Below are 15,876 nucleotides of genomic sequence, written 5' to 3'. Positions count from 1 at the left end.
TTGTGAAAGGTATGTCAGACAGACTGGTAATTCTATTTGTGAAAGGTATGTCAGACAGACTGGTAATTCTATTTGGTATGTCAGACAGACTGGTTATTCTATTTGTGAAAGCACTGAAAGGTATGTCAGACAGACTGGTAATTCTATTTGGTATGTCAGACAGACTGGTTATTCTATTTGGTATGTCAGACAGACTGGTAGTTCTATTTGTGAAAGGTATGTCAGACAGACTGGTAATTCTATTTGTGAAAGGTATGTCAGACAGACTGGTAATTCTATTTGTGAAAGGTATGTCAGACAGACTGGTAATTCTATATGTGAAAGGTATGTCAGACAGACTGGTAATTCTATTTGGTATGTCAGACAGACTGGTTATTCTATTTGGTATGTCAGACAGACTGGTTATTCTATTTGTGAAAGCACTGAAAGGTATGTCAGACAGACTGGTAATTCTATTTGGTATGTCAGACAGACTGGTTATTCTATTTGGTATGTCAGACAGACTGGTTATTCTATTTGTGAAAGCACTGAAAGGTATGTCAGACAGACTGGTAATTCTATTTGGTATGTCAGACAGACTGGTTATTCTATTTGGTATGTCAGACAGACTGGTAATTCTATTTGGTATGTCAGACAGACTGGTTATTCTATTTGGTATGTCAGACAGACTGGTTATTCTATTTGGTATGTCAGACAGACTGGTAATTCTATTTGGTATGTCAGACAGACTGGTTATTCTATTTGGTATGTCAGACAGACTGGTTATTCTATTTGTGAAAGGTATGTCAGACAGACTGGTTATTCTATTTGGTATGTCAGACAGACTGGTTATTCTATTTGGTATGTCAGACAGACTGGTTATTCTATTTGTGAAAGCACTGAAAGGTATGTCAGACAGACTGGTTATTCTATTTGTGAAAGGTATGTCAGACAGACTGGTAATTCTATTTGTGAAAGGTATGTCAGACAGACTGGTAGTTCTATTTGGTATGTCAGACAGACTGGTAATTCTATTTGTGAAAGGTATGTCAGACAGACTGGTAATTCTATTTGTGAAAGGTATGTCAGACAGACTGGTAATTCTATTTGTGAAAGGTATGTCAGACAGACTGGTTATTCTATTTGTGAAAGGTATGTCAGACAGACTGGTTATTCTATTTGTGAAAGGTATGTCAGACAGACTGGTAATTCTATTTGTGAAAGAGTCTGTATCCATACACAATAGCTTATACCATAAGAATGAATGATGAATGCAAACATTTTTTATCATGCAACAGAGGAAAATTTTGAATTATTCTATTTTATAAAAAGAACAACTCTTATAAACACAACAACTGGCAAAGCTGGCATATATATATATCAACTTACTTTGACCAATCAAGATGAGTTTTAGAATCAACATGAACACCACTTTTTTCAAGTTCAACTTTAAATCCAACAATATGACTTATATTTCTGAAATTTAAAGAAAAAAACGAGAAATTATAATAAGCAGTAAATTATCTCCTGTTGAAGAAATAAATAAAAGGAAAATCACGGCAGAATAAAGTTTAAACATTGTTAGTTTATAGACAATTGTTGTTTAATATGCTTTCTCTAATTTTGCACTATTTTCATATTTCTTGAAATATTTCTCTTCACTTGTAAAAAATCTGACTGTCTCCAGTGGAGAAATATCCTAACACACTTGTTGCAGTTGCAGAATCTTTATACTGGTATACATAAAACCTTTATTTTCCTATCATGCAATAAAGAGAAATCAGTAATAGCTTAGATTTGTCCCAGTCATAATAAACATAATATCCAGTCCACTAGTCTACCACTGAACAGTAGAGCTTTAGAAGGAAAAAATCCTAAAATCTAAGGATAATACCAATAGCTTACCTCATAATAGTTTTACTCTTGGATTCAAACTCAGGCAGTGCGATTGGTATAGTTAATACAACTTTGTCTGAACTTGAAATCACCAAAAACTGTAATGTAAAATTATACTACATTTTAAAGTATTCTTCATCAAACTAATTTCATCCAAATGTGGCAGAGCAAGGATATTTATAAATGCCACTAATGGTATTATTAATCATTCTAAAACTGGAAATATAAATAGAAATGAGCCTTAGTTTATTTTTTGCACCAGTTTTAAGGCTTATATTCTGACTATGCTGACTGACTAAATGCTAAATTTAATATGAGTAAGCAAGTTATTGTACATTTCAATAGAGTAGAACAGTTTCATAATAGTTAATAAGAAATTAGATGTTAATGATAATGAATGGCTACTTAATGTCCAGTGGCAAACCAAATGAAATTAGCGAAGAAGCAGCAAAAATCAATTTTTTAAAAGTCTATGGTGTGACATGTCTGGGGTTCAAACTGACGCTCCTTGGCTTGAGGCCAACAAATACCACAAGACGACATTAATGGTTAACAAATTAGACATTTTACCTTGACTGTAATATCAGTAGAGAACTTGCCATCATCAGCAGTAACTATGACAGTATAAGTTTTACCAGTATCTACTTTGATACGACTGTAGATCTTGCCTGTAGAATTCTCTATACTGAAGCTGTCTTTATCTTGTCCACCATTTATCTGATACTGGATTGTATCTCCTATATCTACGTCCTCAGCCTATAAGTATACATATATTGTAATGAATTTCTATATAATATACCTAATAAAGTCATAGATTTCTAATAAAACATAATTCTCAGCCGTCAAAAAATAAGTTGTACATGGAAAATAACTGAGGAGCCGTCAAAAAATACAGGGGCAGATTTAGGCGGGGGCGTGGCGGGCGTGCGCCCCCCCTAAAATTTGCAAAGCATGGGTTTTATACTCCAACATATTTAAGTATCAGAAGAGACCATTACATCTTTTTTATCTTTCAAAGTATATAAAACAGTCAGTTTAACAGAATCAACGTGATTACTAATCAACTGACCTACGCTTTATTAAAGTTCTATAAATTATTTCAAAGGAAAGTGTCAAATGCGGAGCTGCGTTTGATGACAAATCATGATAATAGTTTTTTTTAGCAGTTAAAGTAAAAACTAATGTTACATTGTATTTCCGGTTTTTATAATAAATTTCTTTGATAATTGAAGTTCCAAAACATCCCTTATACTCACTTTCACAATGTCATCATGACACGGTCAAGAAACTATCGGCAGGTGAGATTCTTTCATAATATCCGTTATGGAAGATAGAAATACTGTTTTAATCGAAAGGTTAGTTTATTATTTTGTATCTCTGTGTCTATATTTGTTTCTCACTTGCAAACCTAAATATTTAGCCGAATTCTGTACCGAATTACATGCTTGGAAAAATAAAGATAACTGCGTAAATGCATCTCATTCTGATTTTAGTTATTTTGTTGCGAACACAGTAAAGTCTGGGACAACCTCCAAAAATTAAAAAGTAAAAAAAACAGATATTATGAAAGGACAATTAAAAATTGCTGGTAAAAGTAGAAATTTTCGTTTGCAAAATACATATGTCAGGTGAGCAATTGTGATCTGTCTCGTCTCACTTTGCGGTCGTCTGTCCGCCCGTCTATCTGTAGATTGTTGTCGGGTGTGGATTAAGGCTGTTTCAACTTGAAACTTTAATTTTTCGATCATTTTACCACACAATAGTTCGAGATATCTTCATTTCACCCTTTGGCAGAATATTTCAATAATTTTACCTAAAAATAACTTCAAAAATTTTTCGCCTAGCTCCGCTCGGCAAAAATTTAATTTTGCGCCCCCCCTAAGTGGAAATCTTGGATCCGCCCCTGAAATAAGTTGTACATGGAAGTTAACTGAGGCAAACAACAAACAGGTTTGGAAATGAAAACCCTCAGTTGCAATCATATCTTTTTTTTATTTTTTATTCCCTTAGATGTGCATTCACTAATTTGACACTTTTACCTTAGGGTGGTTACAAAAGTACGCACCAAATATTACTTTCTCTCCATTCCTGAGTGTAGGATTAACACTCCTAGTTGCAACAACATCCATACTACTGTAACAAGTATATATGACACATTTACCTCTCCACCAGAAAATTATTAGTATTAATATCTTGTATATTAACTACGGATTAATTCCTCCTTACAATTGCATCAGACATGCCCAATGTAAGAACTTATTCAAAAGAAAACTCTAAAGGCTATTTTCTTCTTAAACTACTCACCTTAAGTGTAGTCACAAGGTCCCCTACAGATGTTGTATCTGACACACCCATTGTTAGTACTGGGCCAGCAGAGAATCTTGGGGAGTTGTCATTCTCATCTTGCACATAAACAACCACTTTAATGTCACCTGGTGAGTCTAAAATAATTTATTTTAATGTGATAATTTTCAATCTAAACAACAACATATGCTGTGTTTTCAATCCTTTTGTGACAACATGGGCCAGGTCCTCCACCATGTGACAATATGAGCCTTGTTTTTAAACTTTAGTTTTTGAATTAGGAACTAGCTCATGAATAACAAGAATGTGTCCATAGTAGATGGATGCCCACTTACACTATGATTTTCTATATCCAATGGACCTTGAAATTGGGTAAAAACTGTAATTTGGCATTAAAATTAGAATGATTATATCAAAGGGAACATGTGAACTAAGTTTCAAGTTGTTCGGAATTCAACTTCATCAAAAACTACCTTCACCAAAGCTTTAACCTGAAGAGGGACAGATGGAAGAACGAACGGATAGACAGACAATGAAAGAAAGCACAGACCAGAAAACATAATGCCCCTCTTCTATTGTAGGTTGGGCATAAAAACATGTTTTATTTTAACAACATTTTATAACAGAGAGAAGGTAAAACAAAAAGGCGTTTCTGGACATCACTTGTACTTTTTTTTTTCTGAACAGGTTTTGAAGAGAGTATTCTTTTCTTTTAACTATTAATGAATCCGCAAGTAAAATATAACGTAATTGAAAAGACTAAGAGGTAAAGTTCATACAGGAAGAATTCATGACTATAAAGCTTTAACTGGACAAGATAGGTAAACAATATAGGATGATTGAATTTATGTAAGATATGAGCAAAACAAAATTTCCTCCAAATATCATTTTTAGTACAGGTGCTGTGGACCTTAACTTGGCATCCTCATATTTGTTTTCCATGAAAATACTTGCAATATCGAAATTAAGTTTTCATAATCTTACTCATTAAACATGTTAAAACAAATGTACTTATTAAAACATACCTTTTACAGATCTTTTAACTCTGTTAGATGATGGAACAGCCCTGATATAAAAGGTATATTGATTTATATCCTCCCTGTCTAGTTGTTTTATACAGTACAATTCTCCTGTTGTCTGGTTTAATCTAAATGTGTCCAACACTGTAAATGTAAAATATAGTTCAAAACCCAGCTCTATTAAATTTCAGTTCAGGTCATTAAAATAACTTTCAGATGACAGTAGAACAAGAAATTATGTAAATAAATGCACTGCCATTCTTAATTTTACCTTTGAGCATAAATGATTAACTTGATGTTTATCTATAATTTTTTTAAATCAAATAAGATTAAGGCGATTATTAAACAGATATGTTAGGTGAGCCAGGAAAATTCTTGTTTTTACAATAGTTAAGTTATAGTTAAAATTTAATACAACATGACTAAACATATGCTTTCTTTGTGCACTTGTACTACTTCTACTGATGCCTTGAATGGATTTACTAGTGCAGCTTGGTAGAATTTTGACAAGTTTTACTGTACACAATGATAGAAGTAAACAAATTGCAATAGGATTAGTACTTTTAACTTTACACTAAGCATAAATGAAAGTAAAAGTAAAGGGACTGTTTACAGCGGAATTTGACAGACAAACCCTGTACCCTTTTTGATAAATTGTACTGATTTGAAAAAGTGTGCCCTTGGCAAGCAGATGTTTGGAGTAAGGCAGGCCCAGACCCCTTGTCCAACCCCACCCTACACCCAAATCGGCCTCTTAGAATAGAATATGTTATCTTAAGTTTATTTTACATCTCAGATGTACAGTATGTTTAAGTATATTTACCGTCTGGTATTATTTGTATAATCTGGTATGAGAATACTGTATTACTACCATCAGTGTAGTTCAGATCTATTAGTTGTGTGGTAGTGTTCATATTTTCTGGTATAGTAGCTGTGAAGGTGTTATTTTTCATCTGTACAAAACTGGTTGTTACATGAATCAAAACCTGTCAAAAATTACTTTACATGTTATTTTTTACAATTTTTGTACATGCCTTATCAACAGTTTCTTGTCAATGACAAAAAAAAGAAAGAGATAGTGTACAGTAGAATGTTTATACATATCCTTTGTAAATATAAACAAAAACGAGTTTTATTAAAAGTTTGTTATTTTAGACACATACAAGTCTCATAAAATTTTCTATTTAAGACATATAGGTCTTTCATAAAACTTTCATGTGTATTTCATGCGCCCAAAAACAACTTTTTATTTCATTGTTTGATTTGATTTCATATTTGGTGTTTTAATGCCACTTTTGTTCATTACTTTGGGGCTATTTTGTGGTGGCTAGTTCTTATTGATGCAGGAAGCCTGAGTGCCCTGAGAGGACTTCCAATCTAGTCAATTTAAGATTTGAGAAGAGTGCACCTGCACTAGAGAGGTTTGAACTTACAACCTCAGTGTTGACGGGCTAGTGATTAAATTACCAACTACTTAGACCACTTGCCCACTGAGGTCCCAAAAACATTGCATGAAATATACTGATAATATGCCAAACTGTGGTTTATATGCACAATTATACTAACAGTAAAAACATCCAACCATCAAATATGAACGAGGTAAACAGCAAACAAGCAAAGCTCCCAAGTCAGGAGCCAGTAATTGAGCGGTTGTTGTTAGTTGCTGTTGATCATATGCATTGTTTGTTTATTGTTTTGTATACTTCTTGTATTATTCTGTTGTGCCACTGTCCCAGAATAAGTGAAAGGATTGGGTGCCCACTTACATGTTTTAGCCTACCATATTCTGTGCCTGTCAGTAGCCTGTAATTCTGTGGTTGTTGTTTTTTGCTCTGTAAAATTGTTTTTTCATGTACTATTTTGCACATAACTAATTGTCAACTAAGGCTGTTATTTTTCTTGTACACATACAAACTTACGTAATGTATCTACTCTATAACACTGTAGTACATACCTGTGTATATTTTGTCTGAATATGATCAGTTGCAGAAATATTCAGTTTATACTCAAGTACACTTGTACCTAATCTGCTTGACAGAGTTATTACCCCTGATGCTGGATTTATATCAAAATGATTTCCACTGTTTCCATCTAAAAAGATTATAAAAAAATTTCATCAAATAATTAAATTGTTTTCAAATTATCTTGTTCTCATTTATAGATAACTTAAATTAATTTTTGATATGCTGTGACGTGATGTTGGGTTTGTTTATCTTTGATATATACCCACATCTTTTATCCATATTGTAAAAAAAACAGTTTTAAAGTCATTTTATAGCCTTATGGTTAAAATTAAATTCATTTTTTATTTACTCCCATAAATGCTGTTGTGTTGTGTAGACTGAAATTTGCCTTTTTTTTTGCCATGGTGTTTCAATTTTACTTATGACTTTGAATATTCTATTGGTACCCTCATTCACTTTCTTTTTAACTATGACTTTTTATTTTATAGAATAAATATTTGATGTGATGCCCGGCTCTCTCATCATAATAGATTTTATTTAAATAGATTTTAATAAATAATTACAGAGTAAATAATTGACCCTACCTTCTATTTTATAGTCTTTAATGTACTGCCCAGCTGTAACACCCAGTATCACTGTAGATGTAGGTGTATTAACATCTATTGTTCTCTCATATAAACTACGTGTAAATTGTGGTGCTGTATCATACACATCTTGTACCATTACAGTGAGGTCAAAGGTTGAGTTCAATGAAGGTGTACCTAGATCCATGGCAACCACTGTCAGGTTATAGACAGACTTTACTTCATAGTCCAGACTAACCAATGTTGTAATTTTACCACCTGTGAAAAAAATAAATAATGAAATATACGGTATGCATGTAACTTCAAACATGTTTTTTGTTGAGTAGTTTGTAGATTCTGTTACAAAGTCAGATTTGAATAATTTGACAAACATAAACATGTAACCATCACCTCCATGACTTCATTGATACTCATATTCTTAAGTGTATCATGAATTTTACATTCCATTCTAGTGCCCAAATGTTTAACACAGACCAGGTGCAACAGCTGATGATATGTATGGTAAAAGAAAGCAAAAGTATCTTGAGGTTATGATCCTGAATGATGATGGTTAATGAACTTGTGTCCCCCTTCTAGGATACGTCCACTTCATTTTAACATGGGTGGTTAGTTGTCTCATTGACAGTTATGCCACATCTATTATTTTTATATCAAATATACATAATTTATTACAGCTCAAGTTAACAAGAATGTGCCCATATAACATGGATACCCCACTAGCACTATTATTTTCTATGTTCAGTGGACTGTAAAATTGGGGTCATAAATTTAAATTTAACTCAACTTCATCAAAAACTACCTTGACCAAAAACTTTAACCTGAAATAGGACAGATGGACAAACTGACTGACGAACAGACAGATTAACAGACAAACAAACGGATGCACAGACCAGAAAAAATAATGCCCCTCTACTATTAAAGGTGAGGCATAAAAATTATGCGCAAGATCTAAGCATTGAAAGTGATATGCCTTGATAACTTTTTTGTATAACTATTTTATTCATCCTTAATTTTGAGGTTGATGCCTCAATAAAACACTTTCTATATCTCCCCTCAACCATATGGGTTAATTGATTGATCAATGATATCACTAAATTAAGTTATCTAAAATCAATATAGGACTTCAGTGAGAAATTATAACTCTTACTCATTGGTTCTATGTTAAACTGTGGGTATGTATTTCCAGAAAACATGTAGATAACTGAACCATTCACACCATGGTCAGGATCCTCAGCTTTTATGTCACACACAAGCTACAATACAAAAATATATCCCTAATTTCTATGAGAATTACCATAAATCGAAATCATAAACTATTGATATAGAAATATGTCTTGCTTTTGTAACCAGAGAGAATTATTCTTTTTATAAAATCACATCTTCTCCTCCTAATATTCAAACACAGAGCTAAAGAATACCTTGCTTAGCCCAACCATTACAGCTAACTATGTATCTACCACTGACATGAAGCAATCCTATCACACTTGTACAAAATTTTGATATTGTGGATTCATTACTAATCGTTGGATACCAATTTTAATGGGTTTCGTGGGTACAGGTTAATCACAAATTCAAAGGTTTAACGAATGACAAATTTTCATTGGCTTTACTGGTATATGGAGAGATTGGCAAAATCAAGTAATCAAATAAAAACAAGTTTAATCAATCCATGAAAATTGAAACCCACGAAAATAAATGAAGCCAAAGTAGTATGAATTTCAATCTCTGGATTGACATATCACACTTCATCAACCATAATACATTATACAATGAACTTCATTATGACAATTAACAGTACTTTACACAGAAATATGATATGCTACATTTTACCATCGTATATACTTTATAACTGAAATCCCTCTTTAGAAACAGCTAATATTCTCAGTACATTGCATAGAGAACAGGCATTTTACATCTTAACTGAAATCTAATCAATACCCTCACCTGTCCTGGATGCTGATTTTCTTTGACATAGTAAGTTCTGTTGTTAGTTGTAAACTTTGGAGCATTGTCATTCTGATCTGTAACAGTTACTATGACCAAGACAGAACTTGTTAGAGGATTAATTCCATGGTCTACAGCCTGAAATCGAAGCAATGATTAATATGTGACAGTTACTAAAACATCTACAGAAATGTTTCGAGGAATAATTCTATAGGGTACAAACTAAAGCCTGTAGTTTTGTCAATGACCAAGCTTTATTCTATGTTAAACAATTTGTACAGGGAATTTTGGTTTTTCAACTGTCAACTAACCAAATATTTTGCAAAGAGAAATATCTTTTCATTACCTTACTGGAACAGTTATGTTAACTTACAAGTACAGATAAGTTGTAACAAGTTTTTTCTTCTCTGTCTAAAGTTCCATTGACATTCAGCATTCCTGTTTGTTCATTCAGAAGGAACTGGTTACCTGTTTAAAAACAAATCAATAATATACTTATTTGACCAGAAAATTATAATCTTTATAAGCATGATAAGTTCTTCAATTAAAATACATATAGATTGTCAGATTTTCTACATACTGTTATCGTAAAATATCAGCCACAATCTGTAATGTCAACATTTTTGGTAAGTGAGCACTGCAAACAAGTAAAAAAGCTTTACATAGTGTCGAGCAGCTTATATTTTGCGATATCTGTACAAAAAATACACAAATATCTGTTTATCATTCTATTGGTCTAATCCTATTTCCTGTTTACCATTCTATCACTGGTCTTTTTTCCCCATAAGACAATTTTATGCTTGATGAGAGCAAGCTTGAAAACTTATCCTTTCACATTGTAAATACCTGCTCTTGTCTCAAAACAGTGACACAAGTATGATGGAGCAACTGAGCAGGGTGATATAGAAGGAGGGAAGGACGATTAATGTACATTACATAGAGAGACTATATCTATTTGTCTAATACGCAGGGTCTGGACACCTTGTAATTACAACATTGTGGGATTAATTTGAATGTTTTGCTATTTTTACCTGGATTTCTAACCAATGAATATGAAACATTTCCATTTAAACCACTATCAGCATCTGTTGCTGTGACAAATATCCCTGGTGATATGATGTTCTCTTCAATTATATATTCATATGACCTTTGTTTGAACTCTGGATGGTTGTCATTAACATCAGTAACTGTAACTGTAACCTAAATAAAAACAAACTTGTTAAAATATTTATAATTTTCAAAAGTTCTAAAAAATTATTCTCATATGAAAAGTCTGAAACAGTAAACAGTATCTTCAATCATGTATATTTTTTTTTATAAATACATTGGCACTCACACCACATCTTCCTATATCTATATAGAGCCATAATTCAGGTTAAAACAGGACTTATCATACCACTTTTTATTATTTTTATATCATATATGTGGATTAAAAATTAAGTACTCCGTGCATCTTTTTGGTTAAACATTTAATTGTAATTTCTCGTATGATTTACAGCAAATATTTTGAAATTTGCCAAATTATAGTCTTTTTATTTGTAGTGAATTTTCTGAGCCAACTGAATGTTTCATGTTTCAAATAATGTCTACCTGCTATATTTTCTTTTTTCCCCTCCAATAAAGAAACAATTCATATCATCATTTCACATGTTTGTATTTATCCTTTGATAATATTTTTGATATTACAAAATCATACCATTGTATAAGCTGTTCTTTCTGGGATTTTGCCATCTTTAACTTGAACAGCAAAATGAAAAGCAGGTGTCTTCTCTCTATCAATGGTAGCCAAGGTTGTTATATTACCCTGAAAGTTTTAAAGGAGATAATCAAATAACAGATTTTAAGGAACAATTTACCAAGCAGATGCCATTTTACATCTTTTATTTAAATTGTCCAATAAAAATATGTAATTCCATTTTAGTTTATGTAAATAACTATTACAAAAAAAAATACATGACAAAAACATAACTTGAGTAAATATGCTTATTTATTCAAAATCCCATTCATATAGAAAATCTACTAAAGTTCTATCAATATGGAATAAATATGTTATAGCGTCACTGATGAGTCTTAGGTGGTTGAAACGCACGTCTGGCGTACTAAATTATAATCCTGGTACCTTTGATAACTATTATCATGGTTATAGCAGTTATATTATCAATTATAGTTTTACTCACAGATATTTCTGCTACTCTGAAGAACTCGTTAGACTCAGAGTTAGGGATTAATGAGTAGTGAAGTTTATGATTTGTTCCATTTTCCACAATAGCCTCCACTGTACCAACAACAGAGCCTATAAATATATATCAAATGCATGCTGTGTAATGTGACGTTCTCAGAGAATATCTGTTACAGTGTCAATTATTAATTGAAATATCATTTATTTATAAAATAAGAAAAAACCAACACCCAAAAGATTTATCATGTATTATGTGTCTTGCACAAAGACTCAATGAAGCTGTAAAATCATTAATATCTGAATGTAAATTGATATAAAACAGCCTCTTGCAATGATAAAAATGTTTGAGTGATAGTAAATTGAAAGAGGGAGCTTTTTATTGTTTTATAGAAAAATAAATTGGTTACTGTATGGACAAAAATATAATTTTATGATACTTCCAACTTTTATTTAAAAAACTTTCCACTCTAGACATTAAGATATGTCATACTTTTAACATAAGTAAGAAAAAACACATGTAAAGTTTTTATCTGAAATGTTTTTAATGATATATTGTTCAATATAATGAATATGTATAACATTACTTACCAATTGTTACATTCTCAGGTATTGTGTAATCATATTCTGGTGATAAGAAAACAGGTGCTTGGTCGTTAATACCTTCTACTGTGACAGTCAAGTTTAATGCTGATGACATTTTGGGCTTTCCTTTGTCAGTGGCTACGACCCACATTTCCAAAGCGGCTGTTTTTGTGGCATTTTTGTCCAACACATGTAAACGGTTCAAAGAATTCAAATCAACTTGTGCTTTGATTGTTACCACTCCAGTTTTTTTACTTATTCCAAAATATTTCAAAATGTCTGGCTTTTCTGCTGATAATGAGAATTCAACCTCTGCATTTTCACCTATATCATTATCTTTAACACTTGGTAGTAATATGGGGGACCCCACAGGGGACTTTTCAATAATGGTAGCATCAGCCTGGTATATGATACTGCCATCAGCATTGTAGAATATAGGACTATTGTCATTGATATCTTCTACATGGACCTCTAAATATGAGCTGACCACACAGGCCGGAATTCCGTTGTCTTTGGCATAAATCTTAACAGTATACTCATCCTTTATTTCTCTATCCAAAGTTCCATCTAATATCAGATAGTCACCCGAAATGATAAATGGTGAAGTATCTGAAAACAGAGGTATAAACAGTTATGATCAACAAAGAAACCTGATAAAATGTCTGGCATTGTACAATGTGCATACACATGACCAGTCTCACTGAGAGCTCAGTGAATAAATAGTTTTACAAATTGAGACAAAATAAACTAAAACATAATATATATTTCTTACAACTAAAGATTCAAGAAATGTTTCAAATAAGGATTGAAAAGCAAAGAATAAAGTTTAATAACTTCTTAATGTCACTTCAGAAATTTATATAAAAAAAAACCAACAACTAAAGGGAGGTTGTTTTAATAAATAGGTAAAATTTCACAATATGCTATTTTGAAACTTCAGGTGCCAGTTGATGGCTATTCTGGTATTTCTTGTTTCCTTAAGCAAGAGTGCAGACACCTTCTTAACTAATCATTGATATTATGTTGATAGTCCTAAATATAAAGCTTTATTACAACTGAAAAACATAAACATTTACCTATCGCATAAGTATACGAAAAACAGACCAAGACACAAAAACTTAACTATAACCACTGAACTATTAACATGAGGTCAAGGTCAAATAAAACCTGTTCGACTGACATATAGTTATAAAATATTTCCAACACCAACTATAGTTGAACTATTGCATATAGTATTAGAAAAAAAAGACTGAAACTCAAAATCTTAAACTATAACCACTGAACCATGAAAATGAGACAAAAAAAATTTTTTTTTTTCAAGTACCAGGTAGTCACTGAACCATGAAAATGAGGCTGTGGTCATTGGACATGTGGCTAACATAACATGAGGCATCTATATACAAAGTATGTAGCATCCACCTTCTAAAATATAAAGCTTTTAAGAACTTAGCTAACGCCACGGTAGCCACTGCCGCTGAATCACTATCCCTATGTCAAGTTTCTGCGACAAAAATCAGTTATAAAAACACCAGAATGCCATAAACCTTACATGAATTGTTGACATAACAATAAAACTTAAGTTTATTACAAGTAGCAATTACCTGAACTATTCAAATAGAATGAGACAGCAGCATTTTCTCCCTGGTCAATATCTGTGGCAGTCAGGTTATAGACTACAGATGCATTTTGGGTATTTTCTGGTACCTTGACAACTAATTTCTGAGGTTTGAAGACAGGGCAATTGTCATTAGCATCCTCAATATATACAGTAACAGTACTGTTTGTTTTCTGTTGTCCATCAAAAGCTTCTATATTTAATTCATATCTAGCCTTCTTTTCCCTGTCTAATCCACCACTAGTATATATCACACCTAAAAAGATATGGGAAAACAATTTGTTACTACATAAATCTATTCTAAGCTCTGAATCATTATTTAGAAATGGCTGATAGAATATTTTTAAGCTAGTAATATACTGTGAATTCATTATTATTCGTTGGATACCAATTTTCATGGATTGCCTGGGTACAGGTAAACCACGAAATTAAATGTACAACAAACGACAAATTTTCTATAGGCTTGTATGCAGACCTCAGCAAAAACACAAAATTAAATGTCCACAAAGATACAAGTTTTTCATTATCCATGAAAATTGGTACCCACAAAAATAAATGAATCCCCAGTACTATAAAACAATTTGAAGAGTTTTAAAAATTTGATATGATAAAAGTATGCCTGACAATATATCCACATAAAACTTTCCATCTAATTTTGATTTGATAAAAGCCTACCTGACCATATATCCACATAAAACTTTCCATCTAATTTTGATTTGATAGAAGCCTACCTGACAATATATATCCACATAAAACTTTCCATCTAATTTTGATTTGATAGAAGCCTACCTGACAATATATCCACATAAAACTTTCCATCTAATTTTGATTTGATATGATAGAAGCCTATCTGACAATATATCCACATAAAACTTTCCATCTAATTTTGATTTGATAGAAGTCTACCTGACAATATATCCACATAAAACTTTCCATCTAATTTTGATTTGATAAAAGCCTACCTGACAATATATCCACATAAAACTTTCCATCTAATTTTGATTTGATAGAAGCCTACCTGACAATATATCCACATAAAACTTTCCATCTAATTTTGATTTGATAGAAGCCTACCTGACCATTTATCCACATAAAACTTTCCATCTAATTATGATTTGATAAAAGCCTACCTGACAATATATCCAAATAAAACTGTTCATCTAATTTTGATTTCATAAAAGCCTACCTGACAATATATCCACATAAAACTTTCCATCTAATTTTGATTTGATAGAAGCCTACCTGACCATATATCCACATAAAACTTTCCATCTAATTTTGATTTGAAAGAAGCCTACCTGACAGTATATCCACATAAAACTTTCCATCTAATTTTGATTTGATAAAAGCCTACCTGACAATATATCCACATAAAACTTTCCATCTAATTTTGATTTGATAAAAGCCTACCTGACAATATATCCACATAAAACTTTCCATCTAATTTTGATTTGATATGATAGAAGCCTACCTGACAATATATCCACATAAAACTTTCCATCTAATTTTTGATTTGAAAGAAGCCTACCTGACAGTATATCCACATAAAACTTTCCATCTAATTTTGATTTGATAAAAGCCTTCCTGACAATATATCCACATAAAACTTTCCATCTTATTTTGATTTGAAAGAAGCCTACCTGACAGTATATCCACATAAAACTTTCCGTCTAATTTTGATTTGATAAAAGCCTACCTGACAATATATCCAAATAAAACTTTTCATCTAATTTTGATTTCATAAAAGCCTACCTGACAATATATCCACATAAAACTTTCCATCTAATTTTGATTTGATAGAAGCCTACCT

The 15,876-nt window shown here is 32.0% G+C and overlaps 1 protein-coding gene across 1 annotated transcript in view; it reads right to left on the bottom strand.

The window, feature by feature from the left end:
* The window catches only part of LOC134726604 (protocadherin Fat 4-like), a 63,917-nt gene that overhangs the window by 14,510 nt on the left and 33,531 nt on the right, over positions 1-15,876 (bottom strand). Inside the window, exons 20-35 of the mRNA XM_063591014.1 lie at positions 14,053-14,322; positions 12,458-13,060; positions 11,868-11,983; positions 11,387-11,494; positions 10,722-10,890; positions 10,064-10,158; positions 9,691-9,828; positions 8,894-8,999; positions 7,747-8,004; positions 7,153-7,289; positions 6,022-6,184; positions 5,205-5,342; positions 4,180-4,316; positions 2,446-2,631; positions 1,885-1,973; positions 1,369-1,455 (exon numbers count right to left, since the gene is read on the bottom strand). Of these exons, the coding sequence (XP_063447084.1) occupies positions 1,369-1,455; positions 1,885-1,973; positions 2,446-2,631; positions 4,180-4,316; positions 5,205-5,342; positions 6,022-6,184; positions 7,153-7,289; positions 7,747-8,004; positions 8,894-8,999; positions 9,691-9,828; positions 10,064-10,158; positions 10,722-10,890; positions 11,387-11,494; positions 11,868-11,983; positions 12,458-13,060; positions 14,053-14,322 (2,800 nt within the window). The remainder of the gene's footprint in view (positions 1-1,368; positions 1,456-1,884; positions 1,974-2,445; positions 2,632-4,179; positions 4,317-5,204; positions 5,343-6,021; positions 6,185-7,152; positions 7,290-7,746; positions 8,005-8,893; positions 9,000-9,690; positions 9,829-10,063; positions 10,159-10,721; positions 10,891-11,386; positions 11,495-11,867; positions 11,984-12,457; positions 13,061-14,052; positions 14,323-15,876) is intronic.

The sequence above is a fragment of the Mytilus trossulus genome, chromosome 7 (genome assembly GCF_036588685.1).
Source record: "Mytilus trossulus isolate FHL-02 chromosome 7, PNRI_Mtr1.1.1.hap1, whole genome shotgun sequence".
Lineage (NCBI taxonomy): Eukaryota > Metazoa > Mollusca > Bivalvia > Mytilida > Mytilidae > Mytilus > Mytilus trossulus.
Note: the sequence above shows the minus strand (reverse complement) of the source record. Positions and strands in the feature narration are given on the sequence as shown.